Source organism: Mauremys mutica, chromosome 24 (assembly GCF_020497125.1).
Source record: "Mauremys mutica isolate MM-2020 ecotype Southern chromosome 24, ASM2049712v1, whole genome shotgun sequence".
Lineage (NCBI taxonomy): Eukaryota > Metazoa > Chordata > Testudines > Geoemydidae > Mauremys > Mauremys mutica.
Window position 1 is genome coordinate 4,223,715 of NC_059095.1, and position 22,983 is coordinate 4,246,697.

General features: G+C 38.8%; 1 protein-coding gene across 3 annotated transcripts in view; it reads right to left on the reverse strand.

The window, feature by feature from the left end:
• Positions 1–35: 35 nt before the first annotated feature.
• The window catches only part of PWWP3A (PWWP domain containing 3A, DNA repair factor), a 28,055-nt gene continuing 5,107 nt past the window's right edge, over positions 36–22,983 (reverse strand). For all 3 annotated transcript variants that reach the window (XM_044998917.1, XM_044998918.1, XM_044998916.1), the window contains exons 3-14: positions 22,869–22,960; positions 22,227–22,297; positions 19,218–20,264; positions 16,762–16,887; positions 14,153–14,223; positions 12,457–12,536; positions 11,552–11,612; positions 9,502–9,577; positions 8,418–8,468; positions 5,905–6,332; positions 4,813–4,901; positions 36–2,988 (exon numbers count right to left, since the gene is read on the reverse strand). In XM_044998917.1, the coding sequence (XP_044854852.1) occupies positions 2,901–2,988; positions 4,813–4,901; positions 5,905–6,332; positions 8,418–8,468; positions 9,502–9,577; positions 11,552–11,612; positions 12,457–12,536; positions 14,153–14,223; positions 16,762–16,887; positions 19,218–20,264; positions 22,227–22,297; positions 22,869–22,960 (2,280 nt within the window). In that variant the 3' untranslated portion in view covers positions 36–2,900. The remainder of the gene's footprint in view (positions 2,989–4,812; positions 4,902–5,904; positions 6,333–8,417; positions 8,469–9,501; positions 9,578–11,551; positions 11,613–12,456; positions 12,537–14,152; positions 14,224–16,761; positions 16,888–19,217; positions 20,265–22,226; positions 22,298–22,868; positions 22,961–22,983) is intronic.

A 22,983-nucleotide genomic window follows, 5' to 3' on the forward strand; every position in this document is an offset into this window, starting at 1 on the left:
TATAGACAGGGATCTCAGAAGGTTCAATTTAGATAAACACATCACAAATACTTTTGGATGCTTACTCAAAACCCTCCATGGGTAGAAATAAACACAAGCAGACACAAGTTAAAGATTTTAAAAGAAATCACTTCGCTGATAGACTATTGGAAGCGTTAAACTGTACTGTACAACCCAAAGAACAAGCTACTGATTAAAATTTTTTGGTTACTCCACTTTATTAAAAAATTACAATACAGGACACTGCTTTCTCATATTCACCCAGATGTTATCTTACAAGATAAAACAAAATATTTCAACACAAATACTGTATCAAATGTTATTTAATGGTATTTGACATACCCATAGTTGGAAGAAAACAAAAATCAACTCAGCTGTCAGACAATACTAAATGCAGCTGGAAGTTTTTTTTTTTTGTTTTTTTTTTTTACACTGAGAGCAATGGATTACATCATCTGTATCTGAAGCAACTGAATTTATTTAAACAAAGTAGAAATAATAAACCTTGGAGAATTCATGCCTTCCTAGGTACCAGTTTTAGTTGGTATTTAAGAAACTGAAGTCACACAGAATACCATAAAAAGGTAAATACTGTATATAATAGAAAGCAAATATTATTGCATTAGGCAGTATCAATCTGAATGTACTGTTAAATTTAATACACTGTCTTATAGGACTACACAAAGATGGTCTTCAGATTTATCTGTACTTTACAGAAATGGTCTATGCACTTTCGACAATGGGTGGAAAGTATTTGTTATCCCAAATTAAGTTTAAAAAAAAAAAGCTATCTAGCCTTTGGTTTCTTGAAGATAATGTTTAAGTTTTGTTTTTAATATTTTCAAGGCTAAGTTGTGCTAGGCACACATTAAAAGTATAAGAAACTTCAACATGATGTACTACTTTAGGGCAATTCATTCTTGGTTAAAGTACAATTAGATTAGATATTTCTACTAGTTTGTATTTAAAAAAAGTCTTATGGTAGGATATGATTAGAAGAGGGAAGGGGAAAAAAGGAACATGGGAAAGAGTGCGATACATATAAATATGGCATCAGAATTTTTGGGGTTGCTTTTCCCCAATCTAATTCAAGAACATGAGATATTAGAATTTCAGCTACTGTAGCATTGTTTAGAAATCTCATAAACATTATGGCAAAATTGATGAAAAGTGCATGTTTGGTTATGGTTTATTTCAGGAGGGGAAATGGGTATCACATTGTGATTTAAGCCTTTCCCTCCCCTTTAGGAGATCTACATCTGGTGTGGCCCATTATCTCTGGGACCAGTGGCTGCAGTAGTTTTTTTTGGTTGTTTGCTTGTAAAATCTCTCTTCTGCACACACAGCTTGCACATTGTAGAGAGATAGCGCCAAGCCTCAGAAATCTCCATCTATAATTAATGTCTGCTAAAGCAGCTTTCAAGACCTTTGCAGAGCTGAAGGTATATTTATATAACTGGCTTGTAATTAAAAGGTTTTATGCCATGACAAAAAGTTTATATAAATTGCATTATCCCTTTTCCAAAAAGTTTTAGTGAAAAGTAATATGAAAGAACATTTTAGTACGATATCCCCACATTCTTTTGTTACATTCATTTTCTTAATACACTTATTTAATAGGTCACTAAACCATATAAGGAGGATGGACTCTTAAGATACAGAGCAGTTAGTGTCATTTGAAGAACTATTCAGATGAGTACACTATACACCCCCCTCCCCCAATATGCCATTTACATTCCATTTTCTCACAAGGAATTAGATTTAAAAAAATTAAGCTACAGCATTTAATTCCATATAAATCAAACTACACCTCAGTTCAGACTGTATAACACACCCTGATCAGAGATTTGCACTACAAATAGAATATAAATCGCTAACCTTTTTTATTGGCTCTTCCCAAATTAAGATGTATTCTGTCAATGAATCCTGATGTCCGCCAGCTTCACTGTAGGCCAGCCAACAGTAATCTGTTTGCAACAGGCTAATAAATTTATGATACCATGATGTGAACTGCTTCTATGCTGGCACAGCCCCAGAAGCATGCAGATTTGATTTTTGAATAGGTTAGACATAAAAATGCCAAATGTGTGCCTAGAAACTAGTTTCATTAACCTACAATATGCTAAACATGACACTCATTGAATTTATTGCTTCATCTTTCTAAATGAGGTGAAGCTGGTCATATTATAAAATAATTTTAGTGTATTGGAATGCCTTCTCTTACACTAAAGTTTAAAGTTACCCTCTTAACAGAAAGAGCTTCTGTGCCTTGGGTTTCATTAATGGATGGCATTTAATTTATGCAGTGCAAGGACAACCAACCTCTGAAAATTTTCAGACAGGAAACCCAGTAGATTTAGCAGTAATGAAACTGCCAACCAAAGCATACTTGGCTATAGAAAATCCTGTAACTCTACATTTCTATCATCACAGGTTCCTCTGACGACAGACCTTTGTTTCCAAAGATATTCTGAACGGCGAATCCACACAAAATTAAATACAAATTACATGATTATGTCAAAAGCCTCATGAAGAATTTGCCATTTATCCGCTTAGATCGTTACTAATGTACATTTCAAGTGGGATAGGGTGACGTCTAGCAATAAGTCCATAAAAATTTATATTACATCTTTGTAAAATTAATTTTACAGGTAGTTCAGCATTATATCACTCAGACAAAAGCAATGAGCAGTTCCATAGAACAAAAAAATGTACAAGACATAGAAGTACAACTGCATCCAAAAGAACACAGCACTCTGAAGACTCAGCACATCCACTAAAGAATATTTACATGTTGATAAAAAAGTAAAAATATTTCACATTTTATACAAAAAATTGCTTTCTTCTCCATGATATACATTCAGTGCCAGTGCAGACTTTAAAGCTCCATACCGCTGTTTCTATACGCTATCTTCAGGGTGTAGGTCAGTCTTCAGCAGCTCCAATTTCTTTTTTTCTAGAATTTCTGTGTCAAATATTTCTCTTTCCCTGAAAAAAAACAAAACAAAAAACCCCGAACATTGCACTGAACTCCTACATTTAAAAAAAAAACAAAACACTTTCTTCTTAAAAACAAAAACTAACCCCCCCCAAAAACACACTATTGTCAATAGGAATATTTCCAACATTTAATCATTTCAGCAGTTGGATAATGAAAGAAGTTAGCTTTACAACTATAAGCAGGCAGGCAAAGTAATTTTTTTTAAATGTAAGCATTTTAGAATATCTGTTAGTTATGTTTAAATACCCGCAATCTTGGGTCTTCATCTTGTCTAGAAGTTTGCATTTTCACCATAACAAAAACATCCAAACTAGTTTTTAATCAAAAACTGATTATAGTAGAACCTCAGAATTACAAACACCTTGGGAATGGAGATTGTCCGTAACTCTGAAAAGTTCATAGCTCTGAACAAAACGTTATGGTTGTTTTCAAAATGTTTACAAATGAACACTGACTTAACACAGCTTTAAAACTTTACTGTGCAGAAGAACAATGCTGCTTTTAACCATCTGAATTTAAATGAAACAAGCACATAACCAGTTTCCTTACTTGTCAATTTTCCTTTTTTAAATTTACCCTTTATTTTTCTAGTAGTTTACATTTAACAGTACTGTACAGTATCTGCTTTCCACTCCCACCCGTCTCTGCTGCTGCCTGATTGCATACTTCTGGTTCCAAACGAGGCGCGTGGTTGACCAGTCAGCTCATAATTCTGAGCTCCTACGGTACATGCATTAAGTGAAACTGAACGGGAGTCTCCATTTCCTCTTCATCTTCAAATTATCCCTTTGTATATGCCATAACTGTGCTATATAAACAATGACTAGTATTATGCAGTAATCTTCTATGCACCAATTTAACTGGGTTTAGTTACTGTTGCCCAATACGTATTTTACAATGGCTGCCATATCAGCCCCAAGGTAACCCTCAGATTAGGATTTTTTTAGTTTGATTTCTTCCTTTCTGTGTGACCCATTACAAGAGTAATATACTTGCCAGCATTTAGATTTCACAGCATGTGTTTTTCAAATTCCTATGTTCTTTTAAAAGCTTAGGTCAGATTCTCTCTGGCAACAATATACACTTAGTACATAGAGCATGTTATGGCTACCTACTACTTAAGCTGTCATAAACTCAGCTGAAATTAGAGCAGCCTATGGGCTGCTCTAACTTCAGACAGAGGGATATGGTCCCTAAAGGCCCACATACCAGCAGAGAATTGGCTTGGAGAGGGTCCATTCTATCCCCTCCCCCATGCCACCCCAAACTCACTTCCTCCCTTGGTATGCCCCCTTATGCCAGGGAGGAGGCTGGCAAAGGCACACTGCACCAGCATTATGTGAGTTAAGAATTCCCCTCCACCAACAGAATTAACTGTAATGAGGCTGTAGCCACATTACAACCTCTGAGTGCTACTCATTCAGCACAAAGGGGACTGAACTGGAGCAGAGACTCTAGGCCCCCTCCCCTTTTTTATTTTTTTTAAAGTAAGATGAAAAGCCAAGTGCTAAGTTTTTTTTAAGGAGTTAAAATTTCTGACAAGTTTCCATATTGGAATAGTCAAATCTTGCTTTAAATATGAATATAGAGTAATATTCTTGCAAAAGCTGAGGGATGGCTGGAAAGATCCACTTTTGAGAAGATTTTACTGATTGAGAAAACAAGGTAAAACCCAATGAGTCTTATTTCCTTATGAACTGGAAGTTGGGGCTATATGCTGATTTTTTATGCAAAGATGGGTGAGAATCAGGCTAATTTCTGGGCAAAATGACTGACAAGTAAAATTCTGGAGATTACAATAACTACCATACCTTTTGCTGACACATGGTCCCTTTATGTACTTTTCCTCTGCTTTCTTGTAGTCTATATCATCCACAGCAGAAATTGCATAAATGATGGCCTGTAAGAACAGAGTTTGTTGATACTAGTGAAAAATTAAAGTTTAAATTGTATGCACAATAATCTGAAAACAGCAATTGAAATTGTCTCAGCAGATGAACAAAATTCTGGAACAACGTTTTACCCTATTTAGTAAAGTTCGCTCACTGTGCTTTTAGAAAAAAGTGTGTATTTAAAGATATGAATTTCAGGAAATAAACTTTTCCTGTAACCCACTTGGAAGGATCTTTTGCAACCATAAGAGCTAGAAGTTTAAATTTTCTTTTAAAATAAATTTTAGTTTCTGTAGAAGTTGGAAAAGTTCCTTACAAGGATTTTCAGTTCTTTTTATAAGCTACATGAGAAGTATTTATAGCGTTTAGGAAAAGTTGTTTGTGTAATTTTCTAAAAATGCACAGATTGGAATAATAAAAGCATTTCAGAAAGGCAAATTATAATTAGCATCCTGTGAGAAGCAGCCATCTTCCCTAAAGGTAACATTGTGACACCAGAAATACATGAGCCCAGAGAGAACTTGTATAGTGCTCTTATTCTACAATGAGGCAATTTTTGACAACCCATTGTTTGTTATGTAAGCACCAGTTTAAATATCAAGTTTCAGAACAAATCAAGCTGGACAACGGTTTATAAATGGAGATAGAGCTGCCGTTATGCTGGTACACACACTCACTTTTCAACAAGATAGCAACACCAGAAAGAGGCCCATATTGCTAATTTGGCGCTTTATTTTCAAAGACTATTTAAAAACACACATGTAAGCTTTCAGATTGCTGTGCTGAACCAAATGGATACCTTTGACCTTCCAAGGCTGAGCCACATAAAAAGGGTCCAGCTTTTAATCTTAGTTGCCTAAATCCAGAGTCAGGCACTTAAACTGAAGAATCCAAGATTAAAAACTGGGCCCATTAATTTTAACCTGTCTAGCTCAAATGTCACTCAATGACTGGAGAACATTCAGCAAGTCTCTGAACCAAGGTCAAACAACAGTAAAGATGTTCACTTACTTCAGGCAAAAGGACATCCAGAATAAATTTTATTCTATCACCATTTTTTACATCCAGCTTCTTGGTATCTATTTCATGACAGACTTCTTGCAAATAATTCACCACGAGGTCCAACTGCTCTTCATCCTCAAGGTAGGTCTCACAGGTCATATACTGACTTGAATTCAGAAATTCTCTCAGCCACCTAGACTGCTTTTTGCTTTTCAAAATAGCCAAAAGATGCGCCTCTGCCCCCTTTGTCTTCACTATGAAGTCGACTATCTTTGAGTTGGCTTTGTCTCTGGCAGCCCTCATTCTATCAGGAAGAACTTTCTTGGCGGGTTTGATAGGTGTAGTTTCTGACAAAGATTCTTCAAAGTCTTCCTCTGCTATGACTGGGAAGGTCATTTGTATTTTACCTTGATTAACTTCTTTTCTAACTGGATAGCCTGAAAGGAAAGCCAGCCTTAAAGTAACTGCATACAAATACACTGCAGATAAGAAAAATAAAATATTTTTGATTCAGGAAGAGAAACCTTTAACTATGCCAGAAAAGAAACTCAAGAATTGAAATTCGGATAGAAGTGGTTTTGAAATGTATTTGTGCTCAGAACATAGGAGTTCCCATACTGAAGTGAGCCACTTGTTGATCTAACATGGCATCAGGTCTTCATCCACAGCCAATGTCCGATTGACAAAGAATGAAGGCACCCCATAATGCACACTACTATTTGTGCAATTCTGGATGACAGCGAGATTGGGCCTAGTGAAGTAAAAAATAAAACAGGAGAGATTCCTGCCTAGCGCTTATACATATCATCTTATTCCTTGAAGGGTGACAACAGATGTCTTCTCTAACTATGATCTATCTTCTGTATTAAATTCATTATCATTTGCTGGTGTATAGTGCTGAACACACTCAGGGAGATACAGATAAGGAGTCTTTGCCTCAAAATGCTTTCTGTCCAAAAGACAGACAGCTGATAAGAGGCACTGTGAGAACCCTGAAGGAGTTAACTTAGATTTTATCTTCATCCTAGTCACTACAGTAGTAGATTTGACCAACTCAGCAAATACCTCATAATATGGCATGTTTAGGACAGAGTCTGTTCAAGTGAGGACAGGATTACCAGGGGATAGAGGTGAAAGAAAAATGCAGCCTGGGTGGTTAGCTATATGTAAGTTTATGGAGTCTATTAAAAACAGGCTAAATTATGCCAGTCATTACATCTGCTCTAAAATGAGCCATGTCTAGGAAAATAAGCCAGTGCACAGAAGACATGGCATTTTGCAGGAAAGAAGCATAGTAGTCAGGACAGACAGCAGCAGCAGCTGAGGAGGAAAGGAGAATGACTGGTGCCATGCCAGCAGCAGAAATCAAGAGAGTGGCTAGGAAACTAGAAGAGAACTTATCACCCAGAACTGTAGCCAGGCCTAGGAACAGAAACCTCTCCTAAAAGAGGCCAAACAGCCGTCTTTGGCATGAGCCAGTCGGCACCTCCACCTTAATCTGTATGTCAGATAACATGACCCTCACACCTCCCATTGTCATCTGCGGGCTTAGTGCATCCCTCTTTTCCATATCATGCTATAGTCAGCGTACGGGACTGTTTGCAGGAAAGGTCAGTTTTGACAAGTTTAAAAAAGCAGGTTGTTTTGTGATCAGAATGATTTTTTGTTTTGAAATTTAAGTTAATTTATAGGAAAAAATAAAGGTCAAAATCTAAGTGTTTTGGTTGCTCTTCTGATTTCATCCTCCCTTCCGATTTTCAGTTTGCCAAAACATTTAAGATTTACTTTTTGTCCCAATTCAAGATGGGAAAGTTTTCAAAATCTCAACAATTCTCATGGGACAGGAAAACCGTTTCCTGCCCAAATTGACATCAAATGTCTCCCCTCTCCCTGAATGCTTCTCTTGATCCCTCTTCCTAACATTCCAACTCAATGCTTTGAAGTCTTGATGCTTTCTCTATATCCCTAATAGCTGGAGTGCTGGGCCTTGCTTAAGCCTGATCCTCATTTCCTTATTCCGGCAGCTCACCCATTTTTTACACCTGTTCTCCCTCCCCAGCTCACTGTGAAGAAGCAAGTACTACCTACAGACATGTGGTGCTGATACCTCGCCAACCATTCACACTGTGTCAAATAAGGGAAAGCTCCCCAGGTCTCAGCAGGTGTCTTGAGGGGGAGAAAAAAAAAAACGGTAGTATGAATTTCACCCTGCCCCATCTCTTTCTCTGGGGGCTGCACTGACGGGAGGAGATGAAGGCATCTAGGCATTTCTGATCTGACAATATGAAACAACTGTTATTCATTTGCACGAGCACGGAAAAACATGTGCTATAGAAACTGACTAAGATATTTTAATTGCCAAAATTAAAAGGCAAGTTAACAGCAAAATTTTTAGGCATCCCTGAAGTATGTTGTCAGAAAAACTTAGTTATGGAATTTGGTAGACTAGTATGTAGGAAGCTATCTACATTGGCTGACGTGGACACGAGGAAAAAACCCAGCCTCACCATGGAAATACTTACTGATGTCATCAGCACAGTATTCCAAGAAGGATCCTGTAAAAGAACGACAACCTGAAAAAATAAAAATAAAGGAACCTTTATAAAACCAATTATAATCTCTGAAAACAAAAGTTTGAGATTTTCTATGCAAAGACTGCACCTAAAGAAACTTTACAGCTTTTAGGCAAATATCCTAAATTTAGGTGCCGTAATCAAGACATGATTCAACCATTCAAATACTTTAGTGCAACAGGCATACAGTGTGCAAATTTTAAAACAGCGAAGCCACTTAGAGGTGTCCTGCCCAAAGTGCCAATATTTATCAGGTGAACATTTCCAAGCTATGAAGGGCATTCAGCACATTATCTAAACACCACATTGCTCATAATACAGCACCTTTCAACTGAGCATTTCAAAGCCTAAATACGGACCTGTTTGAAGGTGTGGCCCAATAGTCTAATGCCAGAACTGAGAGCCTGGAACACCTGAGTTCCAATCCCAGTTTGTAGGGCTACTCTTTTGGCCATGAGCCTGTCACTTGCCTCCGCTTCTTCCTCATCCATAAGGTGGGAAACATACTTTTTAAAGAGACATTGTGAAAATTTGTCAGTCTCTAATGGACTGTGTAAATACTGATTTTCTCAGTTCCCATGGCATCTGCCCACAGCAGGTGGCCGCTGTGAAGCCCACAATGCATGGTGCTACAAAATTAGAGCGACCCCAGGCCCTAGCACAGCTAACTCATAACTGCGGTGAGGGGAGCAGAACAGGAATATGTTTTTTGTCTTTGAACACTTTATATAATATATAAACAAGAAAATCAGGTGTATACGTTTCTTCTGAGGATTCAAAGCACATTGAAAGTACTGATTAATGAAGACTCAGCATCCAGTGAGGTAGAATTATCACATAGGTGGGCAAACCGGGGCACAAGGAGGAAGAGTTAACTTCAGCCTGCAATAAATCCCAGGTCTTAAGTCTTCTACTTTACCACAATGTCCTGTAAGTATAGATCTGGGGTAACTGAGGCCTTTAAAGACAGTCAATATTGCAATAGATATATACTAGAATGGACATGGTTGACAGCCTTGACCCATTTGCTTACCTACTCTAATTCTGTAGTCAGCAATCAGTTCAATGCACCACTCGATTTCCTGGCTGTAGTCCTCTTTGGCTTTGTCCTACAATAAAAAAAAAGTAAACAGGTTGGATTTAAACTGAATAATTCCTCCTCTCTCAACCAATCAAAAAAATAATGCAGGGATGTTTTGTCAGTGTTTTTCTGCAATAGAGTAATGTGTCCATTTGCCATCATAAAATGGATACGTCTTGCTTATGAAATTGCTTGTTTCTATTTCCAAGGGGAGAAATGGTTCCCAAGTTTTGGGACTGCATTACAGAGGAATTTGAAGATTTCTTAAGGCTTGCAGAAGTGCAAGCTAACATGGGCTGAGCTTCGATCTCTCCCATCCTGCAGTTAGCACAGAAATAATTAGATTTTTAAATGAGTGTGGCTCTACAGGTTACTCAGATTTGAACACCTACCCCATTTAGGGTTAGGGTTACTGTTGGAAGCTGGTGAACATTCAGGGCAAGTCTTCTGGAAGTCCAGTCACACTGGGAAGTTGATTGGGTTATCAAACAGAATACGTTCTACAAACAGAATGGTTGTAGGAGCCTGAGCACTCTTCCCCCCACAAAGAACAGGCTTTACTTTATACACGCCAAACCAGCCAACTACATTAGCCGACTGACAGAAAACAGCATCCACATCTCCCTGCTTCGCAGAATGTTCACACCGACGATTCGGTCAATTTGTTGGTCTTCAGCCTTGTAAATAACACACTCCTTCCCCACTTGCTCTTAGCTGCAGAGCTCACAGGTGAACTGGGATACCTATTCTAGGTCAAAGAGCAGTTAAAGCTCATCTTACTCAGCAGCAGTGGGTAGAGAACATGGCTTGCAGTTCCAAGGCAGAGGGATTAATTTTGTCTATTATATAGTGTAACAGCCATTTGATCCATATGGCTGTGAGCTTTATTAGTAAATATAATCCAAGAACAATTTTATCCCTTTAAAATGGTTAAAATACATTTTAGAAGTCTGTAAGCTTTCAATGTAGATTAAAAAAAGAGTACATATTATGAACCCATTTCAAGGATACAGAAAACCCTATTGAAATCAATGCACTTTGTATACTAGTATACAATCCACAAAAATACACAGGCTAGAAGGTGCTAAGAAAAACATTCCTAGTGAATATAAAGTAGGTCATCTTACATGTTAGACAATTATCAGAGAACTCAGTCCACACTGAATAAATACTACAAAATATTAAGTACTTTTAAAATACTAAAAACCTGAAGACAATCCAAGTACACATTTTTTGAGAACGCAATTTGGAGAGAGTTTTGTATTATTTGCCTAAACGTTCCTTCTTGGCTGGGCAATGCTTTTGGCACTTGTCTTTTCAAGGTTTGATTTGAATTTTGAAAGCCTAAAACTAATTTTGATGAAAGTGCAAACGCTCAGGAACAGAAGCAAATGCACCGTGCTGCTATAATAAGCTGGAATTTCAGCTGTCTCACAAGTATGCTCTAGGTGGGTAAAAAAATTACATTACTAACTGGAGCATTTATGACTTACCAAACTATCACCCATTCAGACAGATTCAAGCAAAAATTCCTTTAGGCCTGGTCTATGCTAGGAAACTAAGGAATGCTTTCTGCAATGCGTGCTGAATGTGGTTTTGTCCTAAGACGACAATTAAAGGAAGCCAGATGCTGACAGCCCTTAGCTATGGATTATCTTGCAAGTACAAGCATTTAGAGAACTTTGAGCTTGGAAGCAGTAAGTCAAACAAAAACCTGTTCCAGAGACAGTCCGAGGTACCCACCCTCCAATGCACCCTCATGCCCTCCATTTTGAAACACGTATCATGCCTTGAATAGCTACATTTAATTACTTTGTTCAAGATTGCATTTCAGCTAAAAAAAAGTTATACGAACAATAGATTTGAAAAAAGGCAAGATATATTTGCATAAAATATTACTGAATAAAGAACCAATCAAGGCCAATAAGTAGAGATTCAGTCATGGTAATGATGTCATATACTGAAGAAAAATATGAAGTCTGCTTCTTATTACTGTACTTACTATTAGGTTCTGCTTTTCTTTACAGTCAAAGTGCTTTAGATTTTTGAGACCTATAGAGAAACTTCACGGGGAAAAAAGAGGAACATAGTTAATGCAGAGAGACAAGCTTAGATTCTCACCTCACAGCCCCCCAAATTCTACATCTTTCTGCAGGTTAGGTTCCATAACTAGTTTAAGAATAGAATTTGTACCAGTTTTAATTCTTATGAGCTACCGCTTCACACTCAAGGAATTGTCTGATGCTAAATTGGGTTAGGCACAAGACAACAGAACAACTGATTTAGGAGTGACATTGACCAGCTTTGAAGGAAGCTATGTCCAGCGGTCCTCAGCTACAGAGATAAAGATGGCCACATGAAGACTGACGTGCAAGTTTAAAGTTGCTTTGCAGTCTTAAGTCAACTCACAAGGACAGGCACATCCACCTTTACTCAACATATGCGGTTTTGTAAAGTTAAGAATCCTTCTGTATGATCTGCAACACATTGAACAAAAGTTTTATAAAATCCATGCACATTTTAAGGGGTGGGATGAGGATAGGGTGACCAGACAGCAAATGTGAAAAATCAGGACAGGAAGTGGGGGAGTAATAGGAGCCTATATAAGAAAAAGACCCAAAAATTGGGACGGTCCCTATAAAATCGGGACATTTGGTCACCCTAGATGAGGAAGACCTCTCGAGGTTGTTGGCAGTTGTAACAGGATTCCATGGTGGACATGCCATTAACAGCTAAGAGCTACTTTATGCCAATTCAAAACCAGAATGATTGGCTGCGCTGGGCTTCGTACTAGCAAAAGGAATTAGGTTCAGAATGCCTCTATTAGCCTGGTTGTTAAGGCACTTAGCACAATTCTAACAAACGGTAAGTGAAGTTAGGAAACTAATCAGAAACAACAAAATATACCCCTTTGCCTTCTTGTCATTCATACCCGCTTCTATTAGCCGCACGTTTGCTTTTTTATATTTCCGCGTCACTCTTTTTATCTGTTGAAAATATAAAGACAAAATTAACATTCTAGAAACTTGATTGCTTATAAAGCAATCACATTATTTCCACTTGCATTTTTATATATTGCTCCATGTACCATTACAGAAAATGTATTAAACTTGACTCTCAATGTCTAACAGGCAAACAAATAAAGCTAATAAAATTAGTACATTAAGAATAGCATGTGCATACATGGCTGTGTTAGTTGTTTGATTATGCAATTTGTTTTACTTTATTTGAATTTATTCCCTTATTGTCGCACACTGGGAAAAAAGCAAAGTAGCATGATCAATACAAATTTACAAATTAAAGACAATAACTGATCATTTAGAGTTAATTCATCTTTGGATGCTACTGGTTAACACTGTATTATGATGTACATTAATTATTCTTTCCTATTCAGAACAGAGTAATGCATAGTAACAGCCACAAGAGGGACCACATTGCTGGCTGTTCTGACAGGTAACAACATAATACAATGCAATGAATAAGGAGGAACTCATGAGATTTTACTACCTAACAGAATGGGTTTCAATGGAGAATTTATTATGTATTACAAAGCTCTCCGAGTGATTATCACCTCCTACACTGGAATCTGTAGCAAGTGCTCTATCTTTAGACCCTAGACTTGCATAGGGTGAACAGATGTCCTGATTTTATAGGGAAAGTTGGGATTTTGGAGGCTCTCTTATATAGGCACCTATTACTCCCCACCTCCTGTCCCGATTTTTCACACTCGCTATCTGGTCACCCTAGACTTGCAGCTACACTCTTCAACAAGCATGTCATCCTTAACACCTGTCTCTTAAAAGGTGACTGATGAGTTCTCAGTAGTGTCTGAAAAGGAAAAATATCTGGCTTGTGCCTTTTTTCTACTTTATAGGGTTTAAAGATTACATCAAGAGATTTCAAAAACACATTTTTTACCCCTGCTCATTTTTTACATCCAAAACACAGGTTCTCTTTACCTCAAAATATTACAGTGATTAGAGAATGAGGGAAACATCACAAAAATCAAGACAGATGAGCAATTTAGCAAGGCACTGATTTTTAATCAGGGGGATAAAGCTTTGGGGAGTGGGTTGTTTTTCATTAAAAACTATTTAATTCAAATGCCTAAATAGCACTTTGAATCTATGAGATATTTTGTCCAAAAACCTTGTTTTTCAGTGGAAGTAAGCACTAATAAGACACGAGACACTATCTTTCTCCACATACCCCCAAAAAGATATTCTTCCAGGTAAACTAGAGAAATCTACCCATTGAAGTTCCTATTTTAAAAGGTAAAAGTCAAAAGTAAAAACCTTTAAAATGCCTTTTGGGTGGTCTCTGTGCATAAAAATCCTTCACAGTTAATCTCACAAGCTCAGATCTGCACTGCACACCTTGCCATAAGAAAGCAAAAATCTATCCTGCTTTCAGGTAGCCGTTGTTTTTAAATGTTGTTCAAAGATTTTGAACCAATGTAAGTAACACCACAGGGAAGAGCGCTGAGTGTTCTCAACTTATCCTGAAGTCAGTGAGGCCTGAAGATACTTAATACAGCCATACAGGATTTCAGAATCAGACCCTCGGATCCCATTTTCAAAAAGTAGCAAGGTGCTGTTCTTACCACTGCCGGCCAATATGGATATCTTGGCAATTTGCACCAGACCAACATCCCTGGTTCAATTGAACATGGTTCTACGGCACAAAAATAAAAGTTAATTGGACTACTTAATTAAACAAGTGTAATATTTACATAGCATCATTGATGTTCAAACAAGACAGACAAGGTCCCTGAACTACCACCTCACATTACGCTAAGAAACAGGGTCCCTTTGTGCTAGGCATTGTACACAATACACAAGATGACTGTCCCTGCCCCAGAGATCTTACAATTTCAGTATCTCCATTAGTCTCCTAGGAACACAGGAATTGCGAAACTGGCTCAAACTCATGGTCCATCTAGTCCAGTGTCCTCGCCAACAGTGGCCAGTGCCAGATGCTTCAGAGGAACATGCAAGCAATTCTGCAGCTGGCAAATGTGAAATAATCTGCCCTCTGTGACAACCTCAACGCAATCCCTAATAGCTAGAGATTAGTGGCAGGCTTTAAGACACTATCAGCATTAACTATAACAATCCTGGATAGTCTTGTTATCCAGATAAGTGCAATCCATCTTGGGATCTTGGTAATTTTTTTTGGCCTCATCAACATTCTGTGGCAACAAGTTCCACAGTCTAATTGTGTGTATTCTGTGGGGAAAAAGTCCTTTTATTGGATATGAATTTGTTATATTTCAGTTTCATTAGCTGTTCCTGTGTTAGGAGACAAGGAGAACAGATGCTCCTAAGCTAGTCTCTACACTAGTCATTATCCTGTATGTTATCACCATGTCCTTTTGTCATTATCCCTTTTTCAAGGTAAACCAGCCCAATCTTTTCCACCTCTATTTGTATAAGAGTTTTTTTCCATGGCCTAATCATTCTTATCACCCTTCTTTTTAATCCCTAATAAGGATATTGCAGAATTAGTAAGATGGGTAACAAGTACCACACATAGCATTCAAGAGGGGAGTGCACCACTGATTTATATAATGACAACTTTTTGGAATGTCTTCCAACATGGATCAGACAGAAAAAGATTTGGTGAAGGTGAATGAGGGAGCCAATGAGACAAGGCTAGAAGTTTTTGTTAACTATGCCTAGAGGGAAGCAAAAGTGGTGTGATAGGGCGCAAAGCAGATACTTCTAGTTCCATGTTGGGACTGGATAGCCAGGGCTGGCCTTACCATGAGGTAAACTGAGGCAATGGGGGGGGGCAGTAGGACCCAGAGTATAGAAAATGGTGTGTGCTGCTGGTGCATATGTATTCTCTCCACTCTAGATGCACAGAGATGGTGGAGTGCTGTGCTGGAGGAAGGAGGGCACAAGAGACATAACAGGCAGGCAGGAGAAAAGGTGAGAAGGAATAACAGAAAGCAGCAGGAGCTGCAGGGAGAGAGAGGAGGAGAAGCCTCTTATATACACCTCTCTAGCAGCCCTAGGAGCCTGGACTGATTAACACCAGTGGAGGCAGTGTATTTGGGATGTTGTATGATATTCCAAAACTCCTCACTATACCTGAAGAAGACCTACACCAGCAATGCAGGGCACTAGAGACAGTGTTGACCCATGATGACATGCGTGATATTGATGCAAGTGATTTAGGTGATGAACTGAAAGCCCTTTCAAGATACATTTCAGCAAGATCAACTCCAAAGGCTGTTCTGGAATATATGTGCACAAATAAGATGACCATCCTCTTTCAAAATGCTTTTGTTGCTCTGCGCATACTTCTAACACATCCTGTAACAGCTGCCAGTGGAAAATGCAGCTTCTCCAATCTGAAGTTAATAAAAACACATCTATGCTCCACAATGACACAGGAGAGGCTGGTCAGCCTTGCAACCATCTCAACAGAGCATGAGCTGGCCCAGACTGTGGACCTTCAGGAAGCAGTTCAAATCTTTGCAACCAAGGCATGGAAAGCAGCACTTTGATTATTCACACAGATAAAAATGCCAGTGTTTACTATGCAGACAAGAAAAGTTACATTTGCTGTTCAGGCATTTGAAAGTTAAGTGTACTTAATTTTTGAATAAGGCATTTTAAGATGTTAGTTCTCCTTTATTGAGGTAGGCAGCAGAGCAGTACCATGAGAGGAGAAGAACAGGAAGAAGGCAGAATTGAGACCTTTCAAATTTTTGGCCCAAGCAAGGGGGCATGGGGGCTCCCTGCCTCAGGTGCCAAAATGTGCCAGCCCTATGGATAGCAGGTGCCAGCCCTATGGATAGCATACACATCCCCTGACATTCACCCAGACCTGGAGTGAGGAGGGAGAAAAACAGAAGTCATCACATCATAGCAGCTCTTTCCAAAGACTACTCGAGTACTGGTAAAAGGAACTGACTGTCAGAGGCCTGAAGGAAGCCCACATTTCTGGGAACAGAGAGGTAAGACAGCATGACCTGAGGATATTCCTTTAAGAGGAGTTTGCCTGCAGCTTCTAGAGCTGTGCATGAACATGCTGCCACACTCAAATGAACAAAACAACATTCACAGTTTCTAACAAGAACAAGTCTAATGAATAAAAACATTTATATGTTTGTTACCAAGCTATTAGTAAACAAAAATCTAAATCATATTTAAGTCTTCAATGACTCTAAAGCTCAAAGAAATAATTACATTCTCTTCTTACCTTGACGTAAGAGAATACTAGGAAGTTCTTCATCTTCCTCTTCTTCCTCCTCATCTACCAACGTTGTATCGGGAGAGATACCTTCTGGAGAGCTAAACTTCAAAGACAGATCAGAGGAGTCCAATCCTGGCAGTGAAGTGAGAAGAATTGTTTTATCATATTTTTTTCTGGTCGTGCGAGGTATCTTAATTTGAAAAATATCCCAATGGTATTTTGAATTACTGAGTTCATTACATCTATTAGGCTATGACAGTTTGCCATTGTGCATTCTAACCTAGGCACACTGACAACTCCATTTGATCTTAATGGAGTTACTTCAAACTTACCCTGGTGTAAAATCAGAATCTGGCCAGTGAATATAGAGTTATGTGCTTAAGAAATTACGAAGGGGAGAGGAGCAGACTTCTGTAAATAAGTGTCTGGAAACAATAACGATCTTTAAAAAAGGGGGGGCAGGGAGAGAGACTTCTGCTAGGGTAGAATCCTTATGATTCAGAGTAGGAAGAAAGTCAAAAGATTGTATGGACTGCCTGAATAGAAGGAAACAATACAATACACTTTAGACAGACAAGCAAGTCGCAGTATGAGTACTGGAGAAATAATTATTCAAATATGAAATGATGCACACACATTAGCTCACAGGTATTTAGCCATATTTTAAAGGATGGCCTGCTGGAGAGCCTGGGGCCAAGCCAACCCTGATTACACGAGCCCTACCTGAGGGGAATAAGGCAATTCCATATGAAGGGCAGAAGGTGGCTGCAGTCAGGGGGCAGCTCAGAAGACTGCAGAGGAGCTCCTGCAGCAAAGACCCTGAGACCAAGAGAATTGCTCCAGCTAGGAAGAACTGGGAGTAGCCTGAAAAGGCAGAGGGGACTCAGACCAGACCAGGGGAGTTTTGGCTGTAACCAGATAAAGGTTGGAGAGACAACTTTGGCATTTAGTTTTGAACTTAATAAATTAAACCCTACAGAAGGCAGTGGTGACCCGACTGGAAAAACCTTGTGCAGAGTTTATCTGGGGATTCAAGAAGGGAAACTGAGGTGAGAGATTGCATGTTTGGCTGCCCTGAGGCCATCAGCAGATGCCATGAGGTGGCTACTTGTCTGCATCATATGATTCCACTAAGCCACACAACAGGATCTATATAGATTAATCCATAAATGAGCAGTTCAGTGTTGACCCACACACTGGAAAGAAATAAGAATATATTTGTAGATATGGTACTAGCCTGCTTCTTTGCACAGTAAGAAAATAAAGAAAGCAGCAACCTATGGCTTGGCTTTGACTAAGACTAAGTCTATGAAAAAAATGTAGTGGAAAGGAAGCATCTAAACACGTTACTAATTTAATTGACTTTGTAATTAGAAATAGAACAGATTAGCAAGAACAATTAACGCTCTTTAGAACAGTGAATTTTGGAAAAATGGAAATCAAACAAGATACAAAAGCGGGTAAGAGAGGCAAGGTGTGAAATTGACTGCTCAAACTACAAGTATTGCCAAAGATCATCTGCCTCCTTATAACAATACGCTTGTCATTGGATGTAGAAACTGTAGATATTCAAGTAGTAAAACATCAAGCTCAGATCAAATGATGGAGACTGAAGTCAAGAATTAACACTGGAGAATTACAGGAGGAATCGACAAGGCAATAAAATACAAGCTTGTGCGATTTTCATGTGAACTGTGCAGCGAAGGAACCAGAACCTCTAAAAAGTGTGCTAAGAAACTTATCAGTTACTAGCAGAACGCTGAAGAGCAGTAAAAATCCTACCAATTAATGGAAGGTTTGCAAGTTCCCACTGTATTTCTTAGTAACACTGAACTGCAAAATAGTCAGATAATAATCTGGCATTGCACAAAAAGTTCAAACATTTAGTAAAGCAGAAATGGCATGTCATGGGTACTGTAAAGATGCTCATTGCCACACACTAACATCTTGTTAATAGAGAGAGCCAATGATTATACCACTGTATAATGTTTCTCTAAACAAAAGCTCATTGTTGTAATGATTATTGTATTGTGTCAGATATTTACATGGATAGGAGTTGCAAAACTTCCTAAATAAGAGTTTAATAAAAAACAAAAATAAAATTTAGTAAATCACATCTAGTACTGGTAAATTATTCTGTATCATAACTTTCAATCCAAAGCATTTTTGGAATGGAGAGAGTGTTGAATTGTCCATCTCACTGAGCAATTCTGAAATTTCCCAACAGGGAAATATCTTCCTTCTAGCCAATATGACTGAACTGTTTAAACTTTTAAACTTCAGGGAAACAAAACAAAACAAAAAAGTCAGATAGAAGGACTGGCCATGATGGACTTTAGTATAAAACGAGTATTCAGAGAACGCCTTCCCCAAGATATTGCAACTTCCCACAATAATAGGTAAGCAATATTTGAACATCAAAATGGCACAAAAGTCCTAGTTCCCCCACTGAAATACTTTACCTGCTTCGTCTTCGTCAAAATCAGGTAGCTGACAGTTTTTAGCTTTATTCACAGGACTGTGTGGAGTACCCTTATTCTCCTCTTTTTTAAACTCAGAAAGAGGGCTCTCAAAATAATTATTGTGTTTAGAAGCCCCAGATAAAGGTTCCGGGCCATTTATGCATCCCCCTTTTTTGTGCAGAGGTGACACTGCAGTAGTCTTTTGTTTCCAGCTAACACACTTTGAATTGACTGGCTTTTTGCTCCCATCTAACATTTTATATTTCCTCGCTGGAGTCTCTCTCTCTTCATTGATGTTACTCTCTAATTCAGGTGAGGTACTTGTAATAGAAAAATCCAGTAATTTCTTTTTGGGCAGACCCCTAACATTTGGCCTTTTCCCAGCAGATATTAACATAGCAGAATTGCAGGAAGCAGATACTGGGGTACTCTCTCTAACAAAAACACGTGCTGTATCATCTGGGAATTTAGTGCTAGGAGATGAGGGTTCGCCTGCATCTCTTGGTCTCTTTCTTCCTTTCTTACTTGTCTCATTCTCCTTTAGCAAAAGTGATGAGCTTTTTCCTGTTTTGGACTTTGGCAATAATTTGGATTTTACTGTTTTCTGTTGAGTTAATGTTTTTACTTTTGATTTAGATGTCTTGCAATGCTGGCTTTCTGACTTCCATGTGCTAGAAAAGTCCCCAGATTTAGATACCGAAGAATTTGTTCTGTTTCCACGCGTTTTAGCCGTTTCCTTGGAACTGAGCCGATATTTTCGTTTGTTTTTTTCTGTATCAGTTTGTGGGCTGGGTGTCTTTTGTTTCCGTTTTTTCTTCAAGGTCTCACCCTCTTCCAATTTTATTTTTGGGGAAGATATTGGACATCTAGTCACAGGAGGAGATAGTGAAGTTCTTATTTTATTTTCTTTCTGGCCTGATCGAGTAGTTTGTCCCTCATCTGAAGGCCTTACTTGTTTCGGAGAGGCACTCAAAATATCTAGAGCGATTTTAAGAGCTTTGCGATACTTCAGTTCTTCCACAGGGTGACTAGGTTTATTCCTCTGGTCTGTTGAAAGAGGCATACAAGAAGTTATGACTATATTTTTAATACACAAAGGAAAAGTAATGTACTGTTTTTATGGTACCTCTTGCACAGTGCATCACAGAATGCATGGCAAAAAGCACCATTAGTTTTTTTTAAAGGCAGACTAAGTAAATGCTAACAAAGGCTCATATTTCTCTCTGATTACAAATTTGAAATAGACTTGTACAGGTTAAAACACATCCTGGCCAAGATTCTCTATTATGCCTCCCTCAGTGCAGCACGGAAGGCCTAGCACAGGGGAAGGAAGAGCAAAAGCGAATAAAAGAGCATATAACTAAACTGCTACCAAAATGGTACCAATTTCCACAGGCAGATTTGAGATACCAACTAAATGAAGCAAGCTGGAAACCCATTAGGAAAATGATTCACAGGCATTAAAGTCAGAAGAGACCATTACAACACTCTTCTAGTCTGAGCTCCTGCAAAACACAGGCCAAAGAACCTCACCCAGTAAACTGTGCATCAAGGCCATAACTTAGCAGAGCACAGGGGTGGCCAATCTGCACCTGAGAAAGAGCCAGAATTTACCAATGTGCATTGCCAAAGAGCCACAGTAATACATCAGCAGCCCCACCCATCAGCTCCCCCCTCACCCCCAGCACCTCCTTCCAACTGGCAGCCCTGCCAATTAGTGCCTCTCACTCCCTCCCCACACTTCCCAATCAGCTGTTTCATGGTGGGCTAGAGATGGGTGGTGGGGAGCGAGGCACGGCAGACTCAGAGGAGAAGGGGTGGAGTGGGGGCAGGGCCTGCGGCAGAGCCAGGGGTTGAGCAGTGAGCACCCCCTGGCACATTGGTAAGTTGGCGCCTGTAGCTCCAGACCTGGAGTCGGCGCCTATACAAGGAGCTGCATATTAACTTCTGAAGAGCCGAATGTGGCTCCGCAGCCACAGGTTGGCCACCTCTGAAATAGCATCTCTTTCCTAAAGATACCCAGTCCTGATGTAAAGACTTCAGATTATGAAGACTCCACAACATCCCTAGGTAAGGTATTCCAATCGTGAATTACCCTCACTGTTAAAAATGTGCACCTTATTTCATATCTGAATTTGTCTAGTTTCAGCTTCCAGCCACTGAATCCCATTATGCTTTCTCCTGCTATACTAAAGTGCCCTTTACTATCAGAAGTCTCTTCCCCATATAGATATTGGTAGACTAATCAAATCACCTCTTAACCTTCTCTTGGATAAACTAAATAGACCGAGGCCAGGTCTACACTTGGAAGGATTTGCCAGTATAGCGATACTAGTATACTACAGCAGCAAAGCACTTTAGCGTGGATTCAATTTATATTGGGAAAACTGCACTTTTGCCAGTATAACTTATACCATGCCTCCTAAACAAAATAAGGTGTACCAGCAAAAAACGCATCTACAGTAGGGGGCTTTTGGCAGCAGAGCGACATCAGTCACACTTCTTCAGACCCCTGACCAACATAGCCATGCTAGCAACAGTTTTTAAGTGTACACCTGGCCTGAGCTTCTTCAAGCATAAGACATCTTTTCCAGACAGTGAGCCTGGAGACAGAAAAATGAAGCAGCTTTGCCCAAGGCAATATAGCAAATCAGTGGCAGAGCCATAATCAGAACTCAAGACCTGCTGGCTCCCATTTGTCCTCATGCCTTTAAGAATAAAGTTTACATCTCTGTGTTGCTTCACACACACCATTTCCAAATTACAAATAACTTAACAAGGGAGTTAGAGATCTACTTGCATAGAAGTCACTCCTCAGTATATACTGGTATCACGTTACAGAGATGGCATATTTGGGGAACATCAGAGGTAGCTGTTTGTGATGTTTCATGTATCCACATGGAGACTATTTTTGGAAGCCTCTCAGGGAAACAAATGAGTCAGGTATTTAGATACGTCCCCACCTCTTTCTTCCTTTTCTACCACCCATGTAACGTAAAAGTATCCCACCTAATTCAGAGGCAATGATTTTTATGCGCTCCTCCTCCAAAGGCTCCGTGTCCACACAGGTCACATTAGTCCTGAAAGAACAGTAAAATTGTTCAAGTCTTAAATTAGTAATGACATTACATTGTTTTAGAAGTCTCATTTTCTTTAGACAATAAGAAATCAATATCTTTTCCTCAGTATTTTGAATAGCAGAAATCAACTGTCATTGAGAGAAAAACATTGCAACTTGCTGATTAGTGTGGACCGTCAGGACAATAATAAAATCAAGAGGTTGACTGGTAAGGTGGAATATATCAAGTCCACTATCTAAAATATTTCAATGATTACCTGTATACAGAAGTATAGTAATCAAAAAAAAATTTATCTTTTGCCTTCTGAAATACCAGGAGGCTTTGCTACTTTTAATGACCATGAAACAGGTTCAAAATCAAAGCCTAGAACAGTTTAAGAATATTAGTACAATTCTTCAATGGTCATAAGATTTTATGCATTTAAAAACTGACACAAAATTCTGGTTAGCCAACAAGACACTTCAGAAATCAATTAATCTGGTTTTAGAGACAGCTTCAAGAATTAATGATTACAGCATGTTTGCCACACATTTGCATTCTTAAATATAAGATGATTAAAAGGGTACTTAACTGTTCTTCCAGACCGAGTATTTCAACTTCGAAAGAGGATTCTTTTGCTTTAGAAACAACTGGTCTTCTGGAAGTTCTGATTTTGCATAAAACCTAAATGAAGTATAATTTTTACA